Source organism: Manis javanica, chromosome 13, assembly GCF_040802235.1.
Source record: "Manis javanica isolate MJ-LG chromosome 13, MJ_LKY, whole genome shotgun sequence".
NCBI classification, from domain to species: Eukaryota; Metazoa; Chordata; class Mammalia; order Pholidota; family Manidae; genus Manis; species Manis javanica.
The window spans coordinates 88,494,908-88,516,305 of NC_133168.1; the positions used below are offsets into that span (position 1 = coordinate 88,494,908).

The following is a 21,398-nucleotide window of genomic DNA, read 5'->3' on the forward strand; positions in this document are numbered from 1 at the left end:
GTTAGCATGACCACCATCCAAAAGACAAACAACAACAAATATTGGCAAGGATGTAGAGAAAGGGGAACCCTCCTACACTGCTTGTGGGAATGTAAATTAGTTCAACCTTTGTGGAAAGTAGTATGGAGGTTAAAAATAGAAATGCCATTTGACCCAGGAATTCCACTCCTAGGAATTTACCCTAAGAATGCAGGATCCCAGTCTCAAAAAGACGTATGCACCCCTATGTTTATTGTAGCACTATTTACAATAGCCAAGAAATGGAAGGAACCTAAGTGTCCATCAGTAGATGAGTGAATAAAGAAGATGTGGTACATATACACAATAGAATATTATTCAGTCATAGGAAGAAAACAAATCCTAACATTTGCAACAACATGGATGGAGCTTGAAGGTATTGTGCTCTGTGAAATAAGCCAGGTGGAGAAAGACAAGTATCAAATGATTTCACTCATCTGTGAAGTATAAGAACCAAGAAAAAACTGAAGGAACAAAACAGCAGCAGACTCACAGAACCCAAGAATGGACTGACAGTTACCAAAGGGAAAGGGACTGAGGAGGATGGGTGGGAAGGGAGGGAGAAGGGGGAAAGGGGGCATTATGATTAGCACACATAATGAAGGAAGGGAAGAGCAGGGAAGGCTGTACAACACAGAGAAGACAAGTAGTGTCTCTCTAGCATCTTACTACACTGATGGACAATGACTGTAATGGGGTATACGGTTGGGCTTCATAATGGGGGGAATCTAGTAACCACAATGTTGTTCATGTAAGTGTGTATTAATGATACAAAAAAAATTAAAATATTTAAAAAAAAAAGAATGGTGGATACATGTCATTACAAATTTATTCAATCCAAAGAATGTTTAACACTGAGAGTGAACCCTAATGTAAATTATGGACTCTGAGCAATGATGTCATGTTAATCAATTGTAATAAATGTACCACTGCGGTTGGGGATATTGACAGTGGAGGAGTCAGTCTGCATGTAGGAGGCACAAAGGAAATCTCTGTACATGACACTCAGTATTTGCTGGGACCAAATTGCTCTTTAAAAATGAAGTGTATTAAAAAATAACCTTTAAGTCCACCTGGAACCTCAGATTGTTACCTTATTTGGAAATATGGTCTTTGCAGATATAATCATGTTACAATGAAGTCATACTAGACTAAGGTGGGCTCCAAACCCAAAGGTTATTAAAAAATAACCTTTAAGTCCACCTGGAACCTCAGATTGTTACCTTATTTGGAAATATGGTCTTTGCAGATATAATCATGTTACAATGAAGTCATACTAGACTAAGGTGGGCTCCAAACCCAATAGCTCGTATTCTTACAAGGAGAGAGAGACTCAGAAAGAAAGGGAAGAAAGTCATGTGAAGATGGAGACAGAAATCAGAGTAATAGAGCTACAAGCCAAGGAACAATGGATTGCTGGCAACCGCCAGAAGCCAGGGAGAAGCAAGGGGATATTTCTTCCCACAGAGCCCTCAGAAAGCACATCGCCCTGCTGACACCTTGATTTCAGACTTGGAACCTCAAAGACCACTGAGTCCTAAAATATCACATCACATTCTCCAGGAATGTGAAAGAGTAAGTTGGTGGTTGTTCTTTGTTGCAGAAGACCTTGGAAACTTACATAGCCCACCTGCATAGACCCATTCCCAAATCATTCAACCAAAGGTCAAATCCTATGGCGCATACTTTCTAACCTCCAACCAAAAGTCAAATTCTGTGACATACACTTTCTAATCTCCTCTTTCTGAGCCACCCTGTGGCTCCAGGGCATGTGTTCTCCCTCAAAACACTAATAAATCCAACTTGTTTAACTATAGGTATGTTCCTATGTGTGGTGTTTGAGTAAAGGGCACAGACACCAGTAAAATTCTCCAAGGGTCCCAAACCACAGTCCTCCCCGTTCCCCAGAATGACCCTTTAAATTTATGGCCACTCTTTCAACATGTAATAAGCCAAAGGCTTGCAACCACAATTAAGTCAGTTCAATACACATGTTTTTTTTCATAGTGAAGCCACTAGATTGTAAGCTCCTTGGGGTCAGTGACTAATGTCTGTCTTATTTACCCATGTATTCCAATTCTTCAGCCCAAATCCCAGAAAAAGGACAATTAGTAAGTCAAAACTGTTTTCTAAACAACTCAATGAAGGGATGTTGCTATTCGTACCTAGTGACACCAGGTTCTGGAAGTTCTCCAGCATCACATCTCTGTAGAGGTTCCTTTGAGCAAGATCCAGCAAAGCCCACTCCTCCTGGGTGAAGTCCACAGCTACATCCTCAAAGACCACCACATCCTAAAACATCACACACATTCTGTTCAGAAAGGTAGAAACTCCCCCTGTGTGTGCAGGAGAATAAGGATGATGATAGAGGGGAAATGTAAATCAAAATATTCTTCCCCCCTGCCCCCACAAACCAAAGGCCCAGGGGCCTGCAGAAGCATAACATTCAACTGAGGCCCACAGCTGGACATCTTTTCTTCTACCCTAGGCCAGGGGTTAGCAAACTAAAACATGTGGGCTAAATCCAGCCTACCACCTGTTTGTATAAGTGAAGTTTTACTGAAATACAATAGGACATTTGTTTATGTACGCTCTATGGCTGCTTTCACACCAAACTGGCAGTCTAACTGCAAACTCTATGGCCTTCAAAGACTAAAATACTTCCTATGTGACCCAATACAGAAACAAGTTGCTGCCCTCTGCTCTAAACAATTAGGAGACTGATGACCAGGTGGAATAGAAATACTCTTTTGGAGAATTATTAGCTCTTACTTACCTGTGACATCTTTCTCTGTAACCCAGCAGCTGTTCTTCCTTGCTCCATGTTCCCTTCATGAAGAAAGGCAGGATATTGAGAAGTTAGAGCTGAGGCAGAAGAAAGACAATTTGAGAATCCAAGTCTCCCCAAGATTCCACACACATGAGCCTGTGATGCCACAACACACCCATTATGAGCAACCACTCCTCCCCAAATACACACACACACACACACACACATACATTCTGATCTTGTAAGAAGATGGGGCAATCTCATCTCTTCTAGGGCTAGAAAAAAGTGTTATGGTCCTTGTGATCATTAAAAAAAAAAAAAAGGCTGTGCCCTGTTTTGTAAGTTAACTGAAGTCTAAAAAAGTTTGGTTGTCAGGTTATTGTCTAACCCCGTACACAAAAGTAAACTCAAAATGGATCAAAGTCCTGAATGTAAGTCATGAAACCATAAAACTCTTAGAAAAAATATATAGGCAAAAATCTCTTGGACATAAACATGAGCAACTTCTTCATGAACATATCTCCCTGGGAAAGGGAAACAAAAGCAAAAATGAACAAGTGGGACTATATCAAACTAAAAAGCTTCTGTACAGCAAAGGATACCATCAGTAGAACAAAAAGACATCCCACAGTATGAAAGAATATATTAATAAATGACAGATCCAATAAAGAGTTGACATCCAAAATATATAAAGAGCTCACACACCTCAACAAACAAAAAGCAAATAATCCAATTAAAAAATGGGCATAGGATGTGAACAGACACTTCTCCAAAGAAGAAATTCAGATGGCCAACAGACACATGAAAAGATGCTCTACATCGCTAATCATCAGAGAAATGAAAATTAAAACCACAAAGAGATATCACCTCACACCAGTTAGGATGGCCAACATTCAAAACACAAACAACAACAAATGTTGGCGAGGATGTGTAATAAGGGGAACCCTCCTACACTGCTGGTGGGAATGTAAACTAGTTCAACCATTGTGGAAAGCAGTATGGAGATTCCTCGAAAAACTCAAAATAGAAATACCATTTGACCCAGGAATTCCACTCTTAGTAATTTACCCTAAGAATGCAGCAGCCCAGTTTGAGAAAGACATATGCCCTCCTATGTTTACTGCAGCACTATTTACAATAGCCAAGAAATGGAAGGAACCTAAGTGTCCATCAGTAGATGAATGGATAAAGAAGATGTGGTACATATACACCAAGGAATATTATTTAGCCATAAGAAGAAAACAAATCCTAACATTTGCAACAACAACATGGATGGAGCTAGAAGGTATTATGCTCAGTGAAATAAGCCAGGTGGAGAAAGACAAGTACCAAATGATTTCACTTATCTGTGGAGTATAACAACAAAGAAAAAACTGAAGGAACAAAACAGCAGCAGACTCACAGAACCCAAGAATGTACTGACAGTTACCAAAGGGAAAGGGACTGGGGAGGATGGGTGGGAAGGGAGGGATAAGGAGGAAAACGCATTACAATTAGCACATATAATGTAGTGGGGTGGGGACATGGGGAAGGCAGTATATACACAGAAGACAAGTAATGATTCCATAGCATCTTGCTATGCTGACAGACAGTGGCTGTAATGGGGTATGTGGGGGGGACTTGATAATAGGGGGAGTCTAGTAACCATAATGTTCAAGTAATTGTACATTAATGATATTAAAATAAAAAAATAATTAAAAAGGTGAATTAAAAAAAAAAGTTTGGTTGTCAGTTTCCCCATAATAATGAGAAGCATAAAAAATATCAGACAATGCCTTCGACGTAAGACTATACACTCACTGTCTCCAATCCACGAAAACCCTGACTTATTATACACCATATTCAGGGGGCTCTGCTCCCAATATTTCTTACCCCTACACCCCTTAGCTAGATAAAAGGCATTACTGCAAAGCCCTGACCATTGGATCCTCCCAACTCTTGTTTATGAGAGTCCCCAAAACCTGCTTTCTGAGATACAGAATCAACCAACTCAATTCCACATGCAGGAGGCAGAGAAGCACTAATTGTCATGCTAAATTTTGCCTGAAGGGTACAGCAGCAACAAAACCATACTTGAAGTTCACAACGTGTGTCATTTCTGAGAGTGATATCAGCACCAACTCTTGCACAAATTTCAAATAAAAATGCAGAAGTTTCTTCCACTGCAATGCATCAAGCAGCATATTTTAAAGCCAATAAAAATTGTAACATTCTCTAGCACTGGTGAAGGGATTAAAATAGGAAAGCAAGGCAGAAACCTCCTCCCAAAAACATGTAAGAGAGCAAAGTACAGCAAATGCAACTATACCTGAAAATGACCTGAAGACTGCAGAACAGACCATCTACACCTGAGGAAGGAGAAAGGACCACACAGAAAAGGGTGATGTGGCAAAGCAATGATTGAGAAGGACCCAAGCCCTCCCCAACTACAGCCTACAGGCAGGAGGAAGAGAAATGGAATGGGGAGGGGGTAGGAGCCCAGGAGCACTGCACACCTGGCCTTGGAGATGTGCTCTGGGAGTACAAACCCACATCACACTGGGTTCTGGTGATTAGCAGGGGTGAACACCAGAGACAGGTGGAACACTATGGGAGGCTGAGACTCTGGTCAGTGTGGAAGGCAGGCATGCTCCACCAGTCCTGAGACCCAAAGCAGAAGCAGCAGTTTGAAAGACTTGCCAGCAGTGGGAAGGGTACCAGCGGTGACAAGAGTTGGACAGAACTCTCATCAGGAGAAAGGGCAGGTGGAGGATACCTTCCCAACCCTTCCTCGGCCCAACACATGGGGAACTCTCGGGAGCCCCAGATGCTCCATCCCCCTTGCTGCCAACACAGCCCCGAGGCTCCTTCTCTGCACACTGCCAGGAGCCAACCCACTTGGCCCAGTGGCAGCACTAGACTTTGTTGCCTGGCAGGCAGAGGGACACTCTCCCAGCTTCCTTGACTCCATTTCAGCCCAACAGGGGAAGTGCCTGCAGGAGCCAGCCCCAAGAGCTCCTTTCTCCCTGCAGCTGTTCACACCTGGTGCCACATGTCCAGCCAGAGCAGAGCTGCACATCAGTCTGCCCTCCCCATTAACCCTGCAAACCCTCCATTACTTCAGGACAAGCAGAGGCAGCCCCACCCACAGCAAGCTCAGCAGATATTCCTGAGCTGACCATAAAGGCAGCAGTGGAATTAAACTGCCCACCCACTACAGAAGCCAGAAACAAAGGCAGCCCCACCCCCAGCACACCAACCAGCTGGGGTCCCCACAAAACAGAACCAACACTATAGAATAAAGAATCTTGAGCTTCTGGGCACCATAGCATGTCTTCTTCATAAAGTTATTACCTTATAGGCCAGAAAGCACAACAGTGACAACTAATACAAAGGAAGAAAAACTGAAGCACGACAAAATGAGTAGGCAGAGGAATATGATCCAAACAAAACTACAAGACAGAGCCCTAGCAAGGGATAAATGAAACAGAGATCACCAAACTTCTTGATAAAGATTTCAAAATAAAAGTCATAAACATGCTCAAGGGTTTATAGAACTAAGCATTCAAGATCTCAGGGACAACTTCAATAAAGAGATTAAAAACCTGAAAAAGAGTTACTCAGAGTTGAAGAATACAGTATCTGAAATGAAAAATACAAAAGAGGGATTTAAAAGAAGATTGGAACATGTAGAGAAGATGGTAAATGAAATGGAAATTAGAGAACAGGGAAACAAAGAAGCTGAGGAACAGAGAGAGAAAAGATCTCTAGGAATGAAAGAATAATAAGAGAGCTATGTGACCAATCCAAGAGAAACTATATTCACAAAATAGGGGTACCAGAAGGAGAAGAAAAAGATCAAAGGATAGAAAGTCTCGTTAAGGGAATAATTGTTGAAAACGTCCCCAGTCTGGGGACAGAAATAGACACACAAGTCATGGAAGCCCAAAGATTCCCTAACAAAAGGAAGCCCAGGAAGACAACACCAAGACATATAATAATTAAAATGGCAAAGATCAAGGACAAGGACAGAGTGTTGAAAACAACCAGAGAAAATAAATATATTACTTACAAAGAAAATCCCATCAAACTATTAGCAGACTTCTCAACAGAAACTCTATAGGCCAGAAGGTAGTTATATGATATATTTAATGTACTGAAATGAAGGACCTCCAACCAAGAATCCTCTACCTAGCAAAATTATCATTTAAATTGAAGCAGATATTAATTTCCATATAAACAAAAGTTGAAAGAATTAGCCACCACTAAGCCAGCCTTATAGGATTTGTTGACAGGACTGCTGTAGATGGAAATGACCCTAAGGCTAAACCGCTTTCACCAGTGAAAATAAACCCACAGTAAAGGCAGTAGACGAACTAATCACCAAGCAAATACAAAATTAAAACAAAACAAAAGCAAAGTCAACTATAAACAAAATCAGTCAAGGAATACCCAAAAAGTACAGACTATGACATCTAATATAAAAACTATGGAGGAGGAGGAAGAAGGGGGGGAAAGTACCTTCAGATTGTGTTTAAAATAGAGTAATCAGCAATTTAAGATATTTTATTATACAGTAAGGAAGCTATCCTTGAACCTTTGTTAACCACAAAAATAAAATCAGCAACAAATACACACAAAAAATAGTAATTTTTTAAAAGAGAAATCCAATTACAAAAATATAGAAAACCATCAATAACAAGAGAAGAGAGTAAAAGAGACGAAGAAAGGAACAGAGATGAGATATAAAAATCATCCAGGAAAGAATTAATAAAATGGCAGTAAGTATATATCTATCAATAATCACCTTAAATGTAAATGGTCTGAATCAAAAGACAGAATGGCAGAATGGATAAGGAAACACAACCCATCTATATGCTGCTTACAGGAGACTCATTTCAGACCTAAAGCCATACACAGACTAAAAGTGATGGGAAAAGATATTCCACGCCATTAATAGGGAGAAAGAGGCAGGATTAGCAGAACTTATATCCAACAAAATTGATTTAAAAACAAAGGAAGTGAAAAGAAACAAAGGACATTACATAATGATAAAGTGATCAGTCCAACAAGCAGATATAACCATTATAAATATATATGCACCCAACATAGGAGCACCTAAATATGTAAAACAAATAGTAACAGAATTAAAGGGGAAAATGGATTGCAACACATTCATTTTAGGAGACATTAACACACCACACACAACAACAGACAGAGAGCAACCAGATAGAAAATAAATAAGGAAACAGGCACTGAAGTTAATTAGATCAAATGGACTTAACAGATAGCTACAGAACACTCTACCCAAAAGCAGTAGGATACATATTTTTCTCAAATGTACATGGAATGTTCTCCAGAATAGATCACCTACTAGGCTACAAGAGATTCAACAAGTTCAAAAAGACTGAAATTGTATCAAGGAGCTTCTCACATCACAATGGCATAAAACAAGAAATAAATTACTACAAAGACAACAAAAAGACCAACAAAACATGCTTCTAAATAATCAATGGATCAATGAACAAATTAAAACAGAAATCCAGCAATACATGGAAACAAAATGAAAACAAAAAAACAACAGCCCAAGATCTGTGGAAGGTGGCAAAGGCAGTTCCAAGAGGAAAGTACATAGCAACACAGACTTATCTCAAGAAACAAGAACAATCGCAAATAAACAATTTAAAATCACAATGAAAGAAACTAGAAAAAGAAGTACAAATAAAGCCCAAACTTAGTAGAAGGAGAGTCAGAATAAAGATTAGAGCAGAAATAAATAAAACAAAGAATTAAAAAACAATAGAAAGAATCAATGAAACCAGGAGCTGGTTCTTTGAGAAAATAAATATAATAGATAAACCCCTAGCAAGATTTATCAAGAAAAAAAGAGTGTGTACACACATAAACAGAATCAGAAACAAAGGAATAATCACAATGGATACCACAAAAATACAAGGAATTATCAGAGAATACAATGAAAAATTATATGCCAATAAATTGGACATTAGAAGAAATGGACAACTTCCTTGAAATATACACCTTCCAAAATTGACCCAGGAGGAAACAGAAAATCTGGACAGACCAATTACTAGCAATGAAATGGAACTCATTTCATTTGGGAGTTAATCGAAAAACTCCCAAAAAACAAAAGGCCATGTCCTTTTTCTACCAAGGGGCCAAATTCTACCAAGCATTTAAAGAAGAGCTAATACCCATCCTTTAAGTATTACAAAAAGTAGAAGAGGAGGGACTACTTCCAAACTCATTCTATGAGGTCAGCATCACTGTAATACCAAACCCATAGACACCACAAAAAAAATTACAGACTAATATCCCTGATGAACATAGACGCAAAAATCCTCAACAAAATATTAACAAACTGAATTCAAAAATACATTAAAAAGATCCATCATGACAAAGAGGAATTTATCAAAGGGATGCAAGGAGGCTACAATATTTGTAAATCAATCAATATCATACACCACATTAACAAAAAAGGATAAAAACCACATGGTCACCTCAATAGATGCTGAAAAAGCATTTGACAAAATTCAACAACCATTCACAATAAAAGCTCTCAACAAAATGGGTATGGAGGGAACGCACCTCAACATAATAAAAGCCATATATGACAAACCCATAGTCAACATCATACTTAATGGCAAAAAACTAAAAGCTTTTACTCTAAGATTGGGAACAAGACAAGGATGCCTACTCTCCCCACTTTTATTCAACATAGTACTGGAGGTCCTAGCCATGGTAATCAGACAACACAAAGAAATAAAAGGCATCCAGATCAGCAAGGAACAAGTTAAACTGTCACTGTTTGCAGACAAGATGATATTGTACATAAAAAGCCCTAAAGAATCCACTCCAAAACTACTAGAATTAATATCTGAATTCAGCAAAGTTGCAGGATACAAAATTAATACAAAGAAATCTGTTTCATTCCTATATACTAACAAATTAGCAGAAAGAGAAATCAGGAAAACAACTCCATTTACAATTGCAATTAAAAACAGTAAAATACCTAGGAATAAACCTATTCAAGGAGGTGAAAGACCTGTACTCTGAAAACTACAAGACACTCATGAGAGAAATTAAAGAAGACACCAATAAATGGAAATATATCCTGTGTTTATGGATAGGAAGAATTAATATTGTCAAAATGTTCATCCTGCCACAAGCAATCTATGGATTCAATACAATCCTTATCAAAATACCAACAGCATTCTTCATAGTTCTAAAATTCATATGGAACCACAAAATACCCCAAATAGCCAAAGCAAGACTGAGAAAGAAGAACAAAGCTGGGGGGATTACACGCCCTGACTTCAAGCTCTACTACAAAGCTACAATAATCAAAGCAATTTGGTATTTGCACAAGAACAGACCCATAGATCAATGGAACAGAATAGAGAGCCCAGATGTAAACACACACATATATGATCAATTAATATATGACAAAGAAACCATGAACATACAATGGGGAAAAGACAGCCTCTTCAACAACTGGTGCTGGGAAAACTAGACAACTACACATAAGAGAATGAAACTGGACTGTTGTCTAACCCCATACACAAAAGTAAACTCAAAATGGATCAAAGACCTGAATGCAAGTCATGAAACCATAAAACTCTTAGAAGAAAACATAGCCAAAAATCTCTTGAATATATTCATGAGCAAGTTTTTCCTGGACACATCTCAGGCAAGGGAAACAAAATCAACAGTGAACAAGCAGGACTACATCAAACTAAAAAGCTCTGTATAGCAAAGGACACTGTCAGCATATCAAAAAGGCATCCTAACATGGGAGAATATATTTATAAATGACTCATTTGATAAGGGTTTAACATTTAAAATATACAAAGAACTCATAGACCTCAACACCCAAAAAACAAATGACCTTATCAAAAAATGGGCAAAGAACTTCAACAGACACTTTTCCAAAGAAGAAATACAAATGGCCAACAAGCACATGAAAAGATGCCTCACATCACTAATCATCAGGAAATGCAAATTAAAACCACAATAACATCACCTCACACCAGTTAGATTGACCACTATCCAAAAGACAAGAAACAATGTTGACAAAGATACAAAGAAATAGGAACCCTCCTACAGGGCCCGTGGGACTGCAAATTGGTACAACTGCTGTGGAAAGCAGTATGGAGGTTCCTCAAAAAACTAAAAATAGACATACCATTTGACCCAGTGATTCCACTCCTAGCAATTTACCCCAAGAAACCAAAATCCCTGATTTGAAAAGATATATGCACCCCTCTGTTGATTGCCACACTGCATGCAATAGCTAATATACGGAAGCAACCTAAGTGTCCATCAATAGTTGAATGGATAAAGATGTGGTACATATACACAATGAAATATTATTCAGCCATAAAAAAAAAAGAAATCCCGCCATTTGCAATGACATGGATGAATCTAAAGGGCATTATGCTTAGTGAAATAAGCCAGGCAGAGAAAGACAAATACCATATGATTTCACTTATTTGTGAAATAAAAACAAAGCAAAACAGAAGGAACAAAACAGCCGTAGACTCAGACACCGAGAAGTGACTAGTGGTTACCAAGGGAGAGGGGGATAAAAGGGTACAATAATTTGCAATCACAATTTAAGTTGATCACATTGACTGTTAAATCACTGTGATGTACATTTGAAACCAACATTAGATTGTATATCAAGAATACTTTAATAAATAAATCAATAAAACATTTCTCTAGTACCATTTGAACTACCATGACATGACGATGACTTTACTAGGAGATTTCCATACCTTTGCGAAGAGATTATTTCTTACAGAAACTCTGCAAATCAGGCATTATTACAACCAGTTTTTAGTTGAGGAATTACAGAAAGAATCAATAAACCACATGCTCAATGTTACCCAATTAAAATGCTGCCAAGGCAGGGTGTGAATGCAGGTCTATTTGTCTTCAAAACCTAAAAGCTGAATAAGTATATTTGTAAACAGATAACTTTACAACTGAATTATCAATGAGGCTTTTATCCCCTAACATAACCAGGGCTGGCCTAGAACCCTGTTTGGGCACTATGGAGAGCAGAGAAATGAAGTATGCTGTTCAAATATCTTATGTTTGAGCTCTTTTGCTTGATCAAACCTTGTCTTGAGCAAAAATACTTAAGGCCTTTTTCTACTACTCCATTTATTTATGTAACATTTACACTGTTACTATTACACACAGTCACAGGTGATACAATAGCAAACAAAACACAATAATTCTGAAGCAACATGGGCATTATAATCACTTGAGAGAATTGTAAATAAAATATAACACAAAAGGTAGCAGTATATACTATATATAAAAATGCAGTATGTTGCACAGATATGAAGGTACACACACGTATTTACTATAGCGAATCAGGACTAGTTATGTGGCAGTGTAGAAGCAGAAAAGTAAAAGAACTGTTTCAGATAACACTAGAAACCCGCAGCTGGTGTGAATATACATTTATATATTTATAAATACCATCAACTACCAGAGAAGAAAAAAATCAGTATCAATGGGCTAGTCATTGGCTTAAAGTTTGGAAAGAGAACAGCATGAAAGTTTAGAAAGAAAAATGAAAATAGGACAAAATCAACAATATTTTTAAAAATTAATAAAAAATCAGAAAAACTAACGTGTCCTTTGAAACTAATGGAATCAACAAACCACCTTGGCAATTTTCTTTCAGAACAGAGCACAAAAATAGCTATAAGAATGAGTCATAGACTGAGACCCCCTGCCCTGTATTGTGAGCAGCATGGTCCACCAGAAAATTCTAAAAAAAAAAAAAACCAAAAAAAGAATGAGTCATAGTGACAGATATTGGGGGGAGAACAAAAAAATTGAGGAAATAGATATGAAAATGTATGAATTTCTAGAAAAGTCCACCATTTCAGCAATGATCTACAGAAAATACAAAACCTGATTGCACCCAGGGATTAAAGAATGAAATCCTTAGTTTACAAATGGCCCACAAAGGAAACAGAAGTTACAAACTTTTTTACAGGCAAGGTCACCCAAATAATTAAGAGATTCATAATTCCAGAGGGGGAGTAGGCGGAGGGGCTATTTTCGAGAGTATTTCCAAGACCATTAAAGTACAGCTCAAAGAAAAAAAAAAAGGTATGAAAGATCTCATTCATACACATAAGTGCCAAATAATATAACAAATATTAGTATAATCGAGAAATGAACAATGAGGATTATAATCACAAACCAAAATCATTCCATCCTAGCATTCCTCAATGAATTCCTAAAAATGGAATCATGGATTAATATAATTAATCATATTAACAGGCAATGATCTTATGACTCACCCCCCTTAGACCCAAGGCAGTGACTGATCTATATCAACATCCACTGGTGATAATTTAACCCACCAGGAACTAGAGAATAAGCTTTAATTAGAAAAAATACATATTATCTACAAGCACCTAAAACAAACAACCAATTTAATGGTGAAATGGTAGAATAAATTGCCTCTGGGTTCAGGAACACGGATGCAAATTAGATGCTAGTCTACATTGAACTGGAGGTCCTGGCAAAGTGCACTAGGAAAATAAAAAGAAATGCAGTGTACAAGTAATTAAAAGAAAGAAGACGCTGAAACCGGCAGATGATCACACTTGCGGTGTGAAATTGGAAAAAAAAATCTACAGATACATGATTAAAATGGAAAGCTACATTGGAAGAGGAGGAGGGTTACAAAGACAGTAAGTAATCAGTGCACTTTCCTGTACCTGAATACAATGTAGCAAACGGATGCCCAGAGGAAAATTCACAGGTTAAAAAGTATCTCTTGCACCAAGAGGCGAGAGATGGGGATGGAGTTGAGGGAAATGTCACCCCGGGCTCACCCGACGCGCCGAAAGCCACAAACCAGCGCAGGGGCGCTCGTCCCCCAGGACCCCAATGGCAGGGATGCCTTTCCTTTCTGGAAAGAGAGCAAAGGACGCTTTGGGAAGCCTATTCAATACGAGGGTGGTTGGCAGGCTCACCTCGACCGCCCAGAGCTCCCGATGCCGGGAGTTTGGGACGGGCCGCGGCCGCCGCTTTCAGAGGAAGGGCAGCGGACCGGGGGAGGGCCGGGGCACGGACACCAGCAGGGAGCAGCGGCCACTGTCCGAGCGGCCGCCCCTGAGCGGCCAAGCCAAAGGCCGATCTCTCCTTGTTCCCACAGACTGGAGCTGGGCCAGACTGAGAGCAGCAAGATGTGGAAAGAGAAGGAAATTTACCTCAAACCCGAAACGTCCCGCCAGGAGACAAGGCCGCTGGCTAGCGCATGCGCAGAAGAGCTTTCTGCTTCCGGTTTCTGTAACGCGCACAGCGTAAGGGGCGGGGCCTCGGGGGCTAGGAACTGAGGGTTAAGTGAGGCTACGGGCCAGGTAGCGGTCGCTTCCATCCTTGAAGTGGAGCAGAAATGCTACTTTCTTCCTGCCAGGGGACGCGGTTGGGCCCTAGGGCTGCATCAACGCAGAAACATGGGTTGGACGCAGCTGGAATGGGACCAGGTCAGTAGGGGAGGGAACCCTTGGTTAACTAGGCCTGGGGGCGGGGCGGGAGCTAAACCTGGCCTGGGGGCATAGCTTCGTTGAATATTCACTATAGGCTGAATTTAGGGCGGCAGGACCAAGTCGAGGGGCGGAACTTGTGAAAATTCCTGGAGAGCTAAGGTTGAAGAGTCTAGTGGCCGGTCTGAGCGGGCCAGGAGTGGGGATAGGGTTAGGGCCTTCCATCCAGGATGCTCATCAATTGCACTTATGCCTACCTTTCTCCAAGTTGCTATACACAGGACACCATACTTACTATAATTCTAAGCCTAAACCTATGCATGAGAGCTCCCTTCTAAGTCCTTTCATTAGACCTTCAGTTTTCCCTTTCATTGTTTTATTGATTACTGCTCATGTAAGGGAAGGTAATTATTTATGCCATTTGCCTGGAAACCATGATGACTTCTGATAGTTGTCAGTTCGTTATTTTGGACTTTAAATATCAATAAAAGTTTCTGTTTTTATTTTTTTCTTGTTCTAAAGTTTAATATTTTTTTCTTGATCTAATGGTCATTTATTTTTCTTGTTTGTGCAGGGTCTCTCAAACTGTTAGCAAGTCAGAAAGAAATCATTCTGTTGGTCATTAATGATTATCAAGGTGAGACAGGGCAGGGACATGGGACAAGCATCATGATTGATTTTTGCTGCCTATGATGAAAAATGCTGAGATATAAATAGCATAGTAAGAACAGGAGGGACTCAATCCTAAGGCTAACACTCCATTTTAAAAACCAGGGAGTTAGAAGGTAAGATTCCTCATGTATTTTATGGTAATCAGCCGATAACTGACCTTATCTTAAGGCAGAGCGAGCAGTCCTAACTGATATGTTTCCAGTGCTTGCAGGGTATGGAGAAGAACAGTATCAATAGATTCCTGTGTTAAGTTTATCTTACAGAATGTCTAGAGGACTGACTGTGGATGATGACATTATATCTCTCACTGGAGAGAGACATCTTGAGACTACATGTCAGGTCTACCCCCCTAGCCCCCTCCCATCCTTTGCCTCATTCTTGAAAGCCTTAAAAGAATCAATCCTAAGCCCTTGAGTGTGCCTCCTCTCTGAGGTTGCCTGCACTACCCTTTCTTCAAATGTGTACTTTTTGCCTTAACTAAAGCCTTCTCATTGTTCAACTTACTTCGATTGTCTGCACTGTTCCAGTGATAAATGTCTTTGTCATTTTGCTATTTCATTCAATTTTGTAGGCTTAAGCACAAGTCTTCACACACTCTTTCCTACTTCAGGCAAGTAGAGAGAGGCTGCTGAGATCTCTGCTTGGGCTTACAAGTTCCTGTCATCTGGGTGATCAGGACAGGACTGCAGCTGTGTTATCACGCTCTTTTTTTAGCTTGCCTGAAAATCTCCTTTCTTTGCTATCGGGAAATTCTCAGAACATAATCTCACCCCATCCAGCACTCTGCAGCTCCTCCAAACCCTGGGGTGATAGGGGCTTAGTTCCCATGTCATGCAGATTCAAGCAGACACTGGACACGAGGTGACCCTGGCTTTAGGAGTTGGCAAGGGATTTATCCTATGCCAAGCAGGAGTTCAATGAACTTTCCTTTTCTCCCGCTGTTCTTCCTTGCTCTCTGCTTCCTGGATAGCTGCTGTCTTTCACTGCTACTCTCACTTGAATGAATTCCTTCCTTACCTACACTCGACTGACCCGTTGGAGAATTCTCTCCATCAGAATCAAGACCCCTCCCTTACCCCGGGTTGAGGTTTCACATAGTGCACAGGGAGAGACCTCCCCAGACACAGCTACCCAACAGCAAAGGATCCTCAATAAGCTATTTGCTGTGGGCTGTGGCCTTTATCAAATTAATAAAGACCCTTCTAAAATCTGGCTTATGATGACATAAATTTTTGATCAATGTTAACAAATATTTATACATCTATTAGGTTGATTATATGATTTTGCGCCTTTATATCTGTAGAAAATATTTAATTTTATATGGCCCAGTGAGTCTATTTTTTTTTTTAAATGGCTTCTGGGTTTTCTAGTTTGCTTTTACATCTTTCGAAATTCTAGAGTATAAAAATACATTCCTAATTTTCCAAATTTTATTTTTATAATTTCTTAGTATTTACTCCTCCAGAAATATATTTTGGTATGTAATATAAAATACAGGTCTGTTCCATTAATTAGCCAGAGATGGGCTCTGTGTATTGGCCTCTAGCTTGTTTATATCTTCACTTCAGGTTGAGACCTGTGAACTCAAAACCCCAATGGTGCCAAACTCAGATTTTTACACATCCAATTATTTTTAAAATAGCCCAAACAAGCATATTTTTTAGCCATTTAGAGCCTGCCTGTTTTGTGTACCCCGTGAAACCTCACTTAGCGTTTGTTGAACATTAATAAAATAGTGATTAAAAGACCCAAAGCTGATATGGCCATTCAGAGCTCTCTGACCCAGACTCCACAACGCTGCTAAGTAACCTCAGTATTGGAATGGACCACCTCAGTCAACCTCATGAAGTAAGGTGCTTGGGGAAGGAGATCAGCGGCCTGGCTGGATTCCCCAATGCCCCTACAAAATCTCATTGCCTTAATGGGTGACATTCAAAATAACATGGGAAAAATGGTCTGAAATTGTAGATTTGGCTAACATGTTCTATTCAGTAAAAGTTTCACAGGAGAGAGAGGCATTCCTCACCTATTGAGACAGGGACCCTGGGTATAGTTAGGGTAGGATGAGGGCCTCCGGAAAAAACAAAGCAGGATATTTACAGCCAAAGCAATGTAACAATGTAAGTCCCTTATCAAAACTCTGTTCAGCATTATGCAAAGTCAAGGTCACACTAACTCTCTAGGGTAAAGATAACAGACTAGGAATGTAGACATCTTCAGTGAGATCAGCTAAAGGTCAAAAAGGCCAGAAGCAACTTGGCCTGGAATGTTTGAGTGTTCTGCAAGGGTATCTCAGCATAACCTGTGACTTCACTGTAAAGAGCCCTAGCAAACAGACAACCCCACCCACCTTGAGGGCAGTGCAGGTGGTACAAGTCCACACCCTAAGCCTTCAATTCCCAAAAATCCTCAACTGCCTATAAATCCCCTAGACAACGCACCACCCTGGGCTCTCTTGTCCCCTCCTAGCATGAGCCAGGAGCTCTTTCCTCTCACTTTATTTCTGAATAAAAGCCCCTGCCCTGACTCTCCTACCTTGGGTGTTTGCTAAATTCATTCTTTGACTCCACAAACAAGAACCCCAGCATCACTATCACCTGTTATTTGCTTCACTAAGGGTAAGTGTGGAACAAACTTTGACCTGCTCCCGATACCCAGGAAGCAGAGCTAATCATATCGGACTAGATAGAAAAGGCCATTTGGGCAGTACCCCAGAGACAATCAGATCCCTGTGGGAGGTCATGGCAGAGTTAACCTTTGACCAACTCAAGGCTAATCTCGAGAACTCTCCTACTCAGGGTCTCCCAAATTATGTTTTCTTTTTCTATCAAACCATCCTGAGAAGGATGGTCAAGCTCTTGCAATTTTAACTCAGAAACATAATGGAAATCACAGACCCATTGGGCATTATCACAGACCCACTGTCACATCCCAATAGCTAGCTAAAGAATTTCCCCCTTACTTGAGGACAGTATCCTCAGCTGCACAGTTAACAGAAGCTATCTCAGGTTTAAACTTAGGTTCTCCTATTCACATTCGGTATAGTGTCAGCGGCCCCAGAGAGTGATGCTGTAGCATTTGCTCTCTCTTGCCTCAACTGCATTCTGCGGCTCCCGTCACAGGTAAAGAGAATCACAGAGAGGAGGCTGAACTAGACCGAAAACACTGAATCACATACAGTGAACTTAACGCTGCTCTATAAAAAGTCAAGCTCAGCTCTGCAGTGACTATTCATGATCTCCCTGGGGAAAGTGCAGCAACAGTCATGCAATGAAGAGTTTGACGCATTCAAGGAGGCACCAACATTTGAGAGCAGTTGTTATTCACCTAAGACCACAATAGGTACAGGCTGTAAAGTAAGGCAAACCGTGGCGTTGGTCCTGGACCGCGGCCCCTTTTTCGGGGCCGGACTCTGGTAGCCACTTCCCAGGCCCCGCCCCTCATCGTGATACCGTAAGTGCGCCTGCGTGTTTGCGTATGCACGTGCGCGGGGCGTCGGCCATCTGAGCTACGCGCTGCAGCCTGCCGCTGACGTGAAGTATTTCTCTGCGGCGTCCGCCCTCGGTACGACCTCGCAGGAGGCGAGAGACCCCGACGAGGCGCGCGGCCTCAAAGGGGGCTCGCCTAGCGCACATCCCTATCCGCCGCAGCCTCCAGCACGTGCTCCGGAGTGCCGGCTCTTCATCCGCTGGGGTCGCGACGGCCGCGGCGCGAGGAGGGGCGTCGGCCTGGCTTTTTCTCCTCCCGCCGTGCTCCCCCTTTCAGAAGCCTCCGAAGCAGCCTTTGGGGCTTTCCTCCAGAAGCAAGAGCGTCTCCATCGTACTTGTCGCCAGCAGCAGGGCAGCCCCGTCGGTTCCGGTGAGCACTTGGTGGCGTTGCCTGTAAGACCGCGGGTGTCGGTTCGGAAGTCTGGTAAGTTCGATTCCGGTGGAGAGGAACCCTTGCGGGTTGTTGGGGAGCTTTGTGTCTGATACGAATAAGTGCATGAGCGAGTGACTTCATAGAAATAGTAAATTAACATCAGAGGCCTGGAAAGCCCCAACGCTTCGAAATGCGGGCGTCCCTGGGAAGGAAGCCGATGCAGGCCGCTTTCTGTTAGTAGCGGATGTTGGAATCAGATTTACCATAAATAAGTAGAGTTTCTGACCGGTGGATTTTTTCTCCTCCACGTATTCGTTTTGAAGTTCTTATATAAAGAAAATCTGTAGCGCCATATAAAACGAGCAGCCATGAATCTTGCATTTGATTTATTAATTGTTAAGATTTTTTTTGTCTGTGTGTGTATGGTTATAATGAACCGTTTAGTGGTTCATTGCAAGGCATTCACGTCACCCTTTAATTTTTTTATTTAATTGATGGGCGATATTGTATTGGTTTCAGGTGTATAGCATAGTGGTTGGACAATTAGAGGCACTAGGAAATGGTCACCCCTTAAGTGTAGCTACCATCTGTCACCATATGGTTATTAAAATGATACCATATTCCCTTATTTCATCCCCATGACTTATTTTATAATTGGAAGTTTGTACCTCTTTATCCCTGTCCCCATACTTGCTAAAATTTCATTGGAAATTCTCGACCTGTTTTGCTTTTATAAAAAAGGAAATAAAATGAAGAATTCAGTTCCTCAGTGGCTTTAGACAGTTTCATGTGGCTACCAAGTTAGAAACTTGAAAATTCCCTAGGTGGTGCTGTGTATGGTGTATCCTATTAGGAGACACAAAATGTTTGTTAGAGATGAGAATTATTTAGTCAAGGTGTTTCTCTCTTGTATAGTCAGTTTTCTTTGTGGTGATCTGTGGATGATATTTGACATCTGTCCCCTAACAGCCTTTTACCTAATGGTTTTAGCATCACTTCCTGATCTTAGCCTTGACCTGTTTTTACATTGAGGGCTTACAAAATGGTGTTTTTTCTAATTATGTCATTCCTTTCCATTTTTTAGCTGGAGGTCTAAAGAGGATATGGTGAAGAGGGGACAAAATTGGAATGTTTCAGTCTCACAGAATTTCAAACAGCCAATTTCTGATTTCTAGTCTCTGACCTTAAAGAATAAAGTTCCTCAGTGAATAAAAAAGCACTAGTAATTCTGTTATATTTGCTTAGGTGCTAACCCAAAAGGCAAGAGAGGCTCAGGAAAAAACAAAAGTTGATTTCTTTCATGGTTTAGGGAAAGGAGGCAAAGCATGCGACACACGGTCATATGGAAAAACAGGATGGTCAGGAGACTGCAGGGTCAGGAGCGAGGGGAAGGTTTAGGCTGCTGCCGTTATTGGAGTTGCCACAGGAAAGGCAAGGCAGGGCAGAGGAAACAGCCAGGAGTGGCTGGTTTGAGTAATTATGGCAGCTTTTGAAGGGCCCCCACCAGTAAGATGGCAAACTTCCGGCTTCTCTTCGGGGTCCTCGGTTCCCGCCGGTGCCACCTGAAGCCCAATCACCTCTTGCCCCCCTCCCAATCCCAGCACCTAGCCAACAGCCACCAGCCCCGTAGAAGTAACACCACAATCACCCTATGCGCCTTCCTATATAACCCAGCACCTTTCCCTAATAAAGCAGAACTCTCCAGTGAATTGCTGCTGTGTGTCGCTCCTTTCCTTTCATTGGTGCCGAAACCCAGGAGATGGAACACCCCAACTGGGCCAGGTCTTCCCCCCAACACCAGCAGCAGCTTGCCCTCGTCCTCTTTTCCCGGCGCTGGCTCATCACACTCTCCACTCCTCTCTGGCCTTTAGGTAAGTTTTCCCCCCGGAGTGGGCCACTCTTCCCCAAGCTATCGCAGTGCCATTGACCGTGATCGTCCGACAAGGCCCTGACACTCGGGGATGAGGAGGGAACTCTCCCCGCCTCAGGCCTTCACGGCTGCAGCGGACCCTCAGGCCCCCTCCTCCAACAGCCATAAATCCCCGCCTCAAGCCTTTATGGCTGCGGCGGACGCTCAGGCCCCTACTCCGACACTCATAAACGCATTCACCGTCCCTTCCATCAGTGCTAAAACTTTTTAAGCAAAATTTCCCCGAGGTGGGCCACTCTTCTCCGAGCTATCTCAGTGCCATTGACCGTGATCGTACGGCAAGGCCCTGACGCTCGGGGACGAGGAGGGAACTCTCCCCGCCTCAGGCCTTCACAGCTGCAGCGGACCCTCAGGCCCCTCCTCCGACAGCCATAAATCCCCGCCTCAGGCCTTCACAGCTGCGGCAGACTCTCAGGCACCCCCCTCCAACAGCCATAAACGAGGTGACTCCTTTGTGGATGAGAACGCTCCCTTTTCCCCCCCTCCTCCTTCTGCTCCGTCCGCCGAAAACTCCTAGCACTAGATACCTCGAGACTCCAGCACTCTGCCTTCTTAGGGAAGTCTGGGTGACGACCCACACTTCCCAAGAAATTCCGACTCGTATACGAGTTTCTGCAGACCACCAAGG

General features: G+C 41.6%; 1 protein-coding gene across 5 annotated transcripts in view; it reads right to left on the bottom strand.

Annotated features, from left to right (window-relative positions):
* The window catches only part of ZNF699 (zinc finger protein 699), a 29,149-nt gene extending 15,055 nt beyond the window's left edge, over nucleotides 1-14,094 (bottom strand). Inside the window, exons 1-3 of one of the 5 annotated variants that reach the window (XM_037012781.2) lie at nucleotides 14,032-14,094; nucleotides 2,795-2,847; nucleotides 2,184-2,310 (exon numbers count right to left, since the gene is read on the bottom strand). In XM_037012781.2, coding sequence (XP_036868676.2) covers nucleotides 2,184-2,310; nucleotides 2,795-2,842 — 175 coding nt within the window. In that variant the 5' untranslated portion in view covers nucleotides 2,843-2,847; nucleotides 14,032-14,094. Of the gene's footprint in view, nucleotides 1-2,183; nucleotides 2,355-2,794; nucleotides 2,884-12,466; nucleotides 13,629-13,653; nucleotides 14,007-14,031 lie in introns of those variants that run through there. The other 4 variants (XM_037012202.2, XM_073220168.1, XM_073220167.1 and 1 more) reach the window with 4 other exon arrangements.
* Between the last annotated feature and the right edge of the window lie 7,304 nt (nucleotides 14,095-21,398).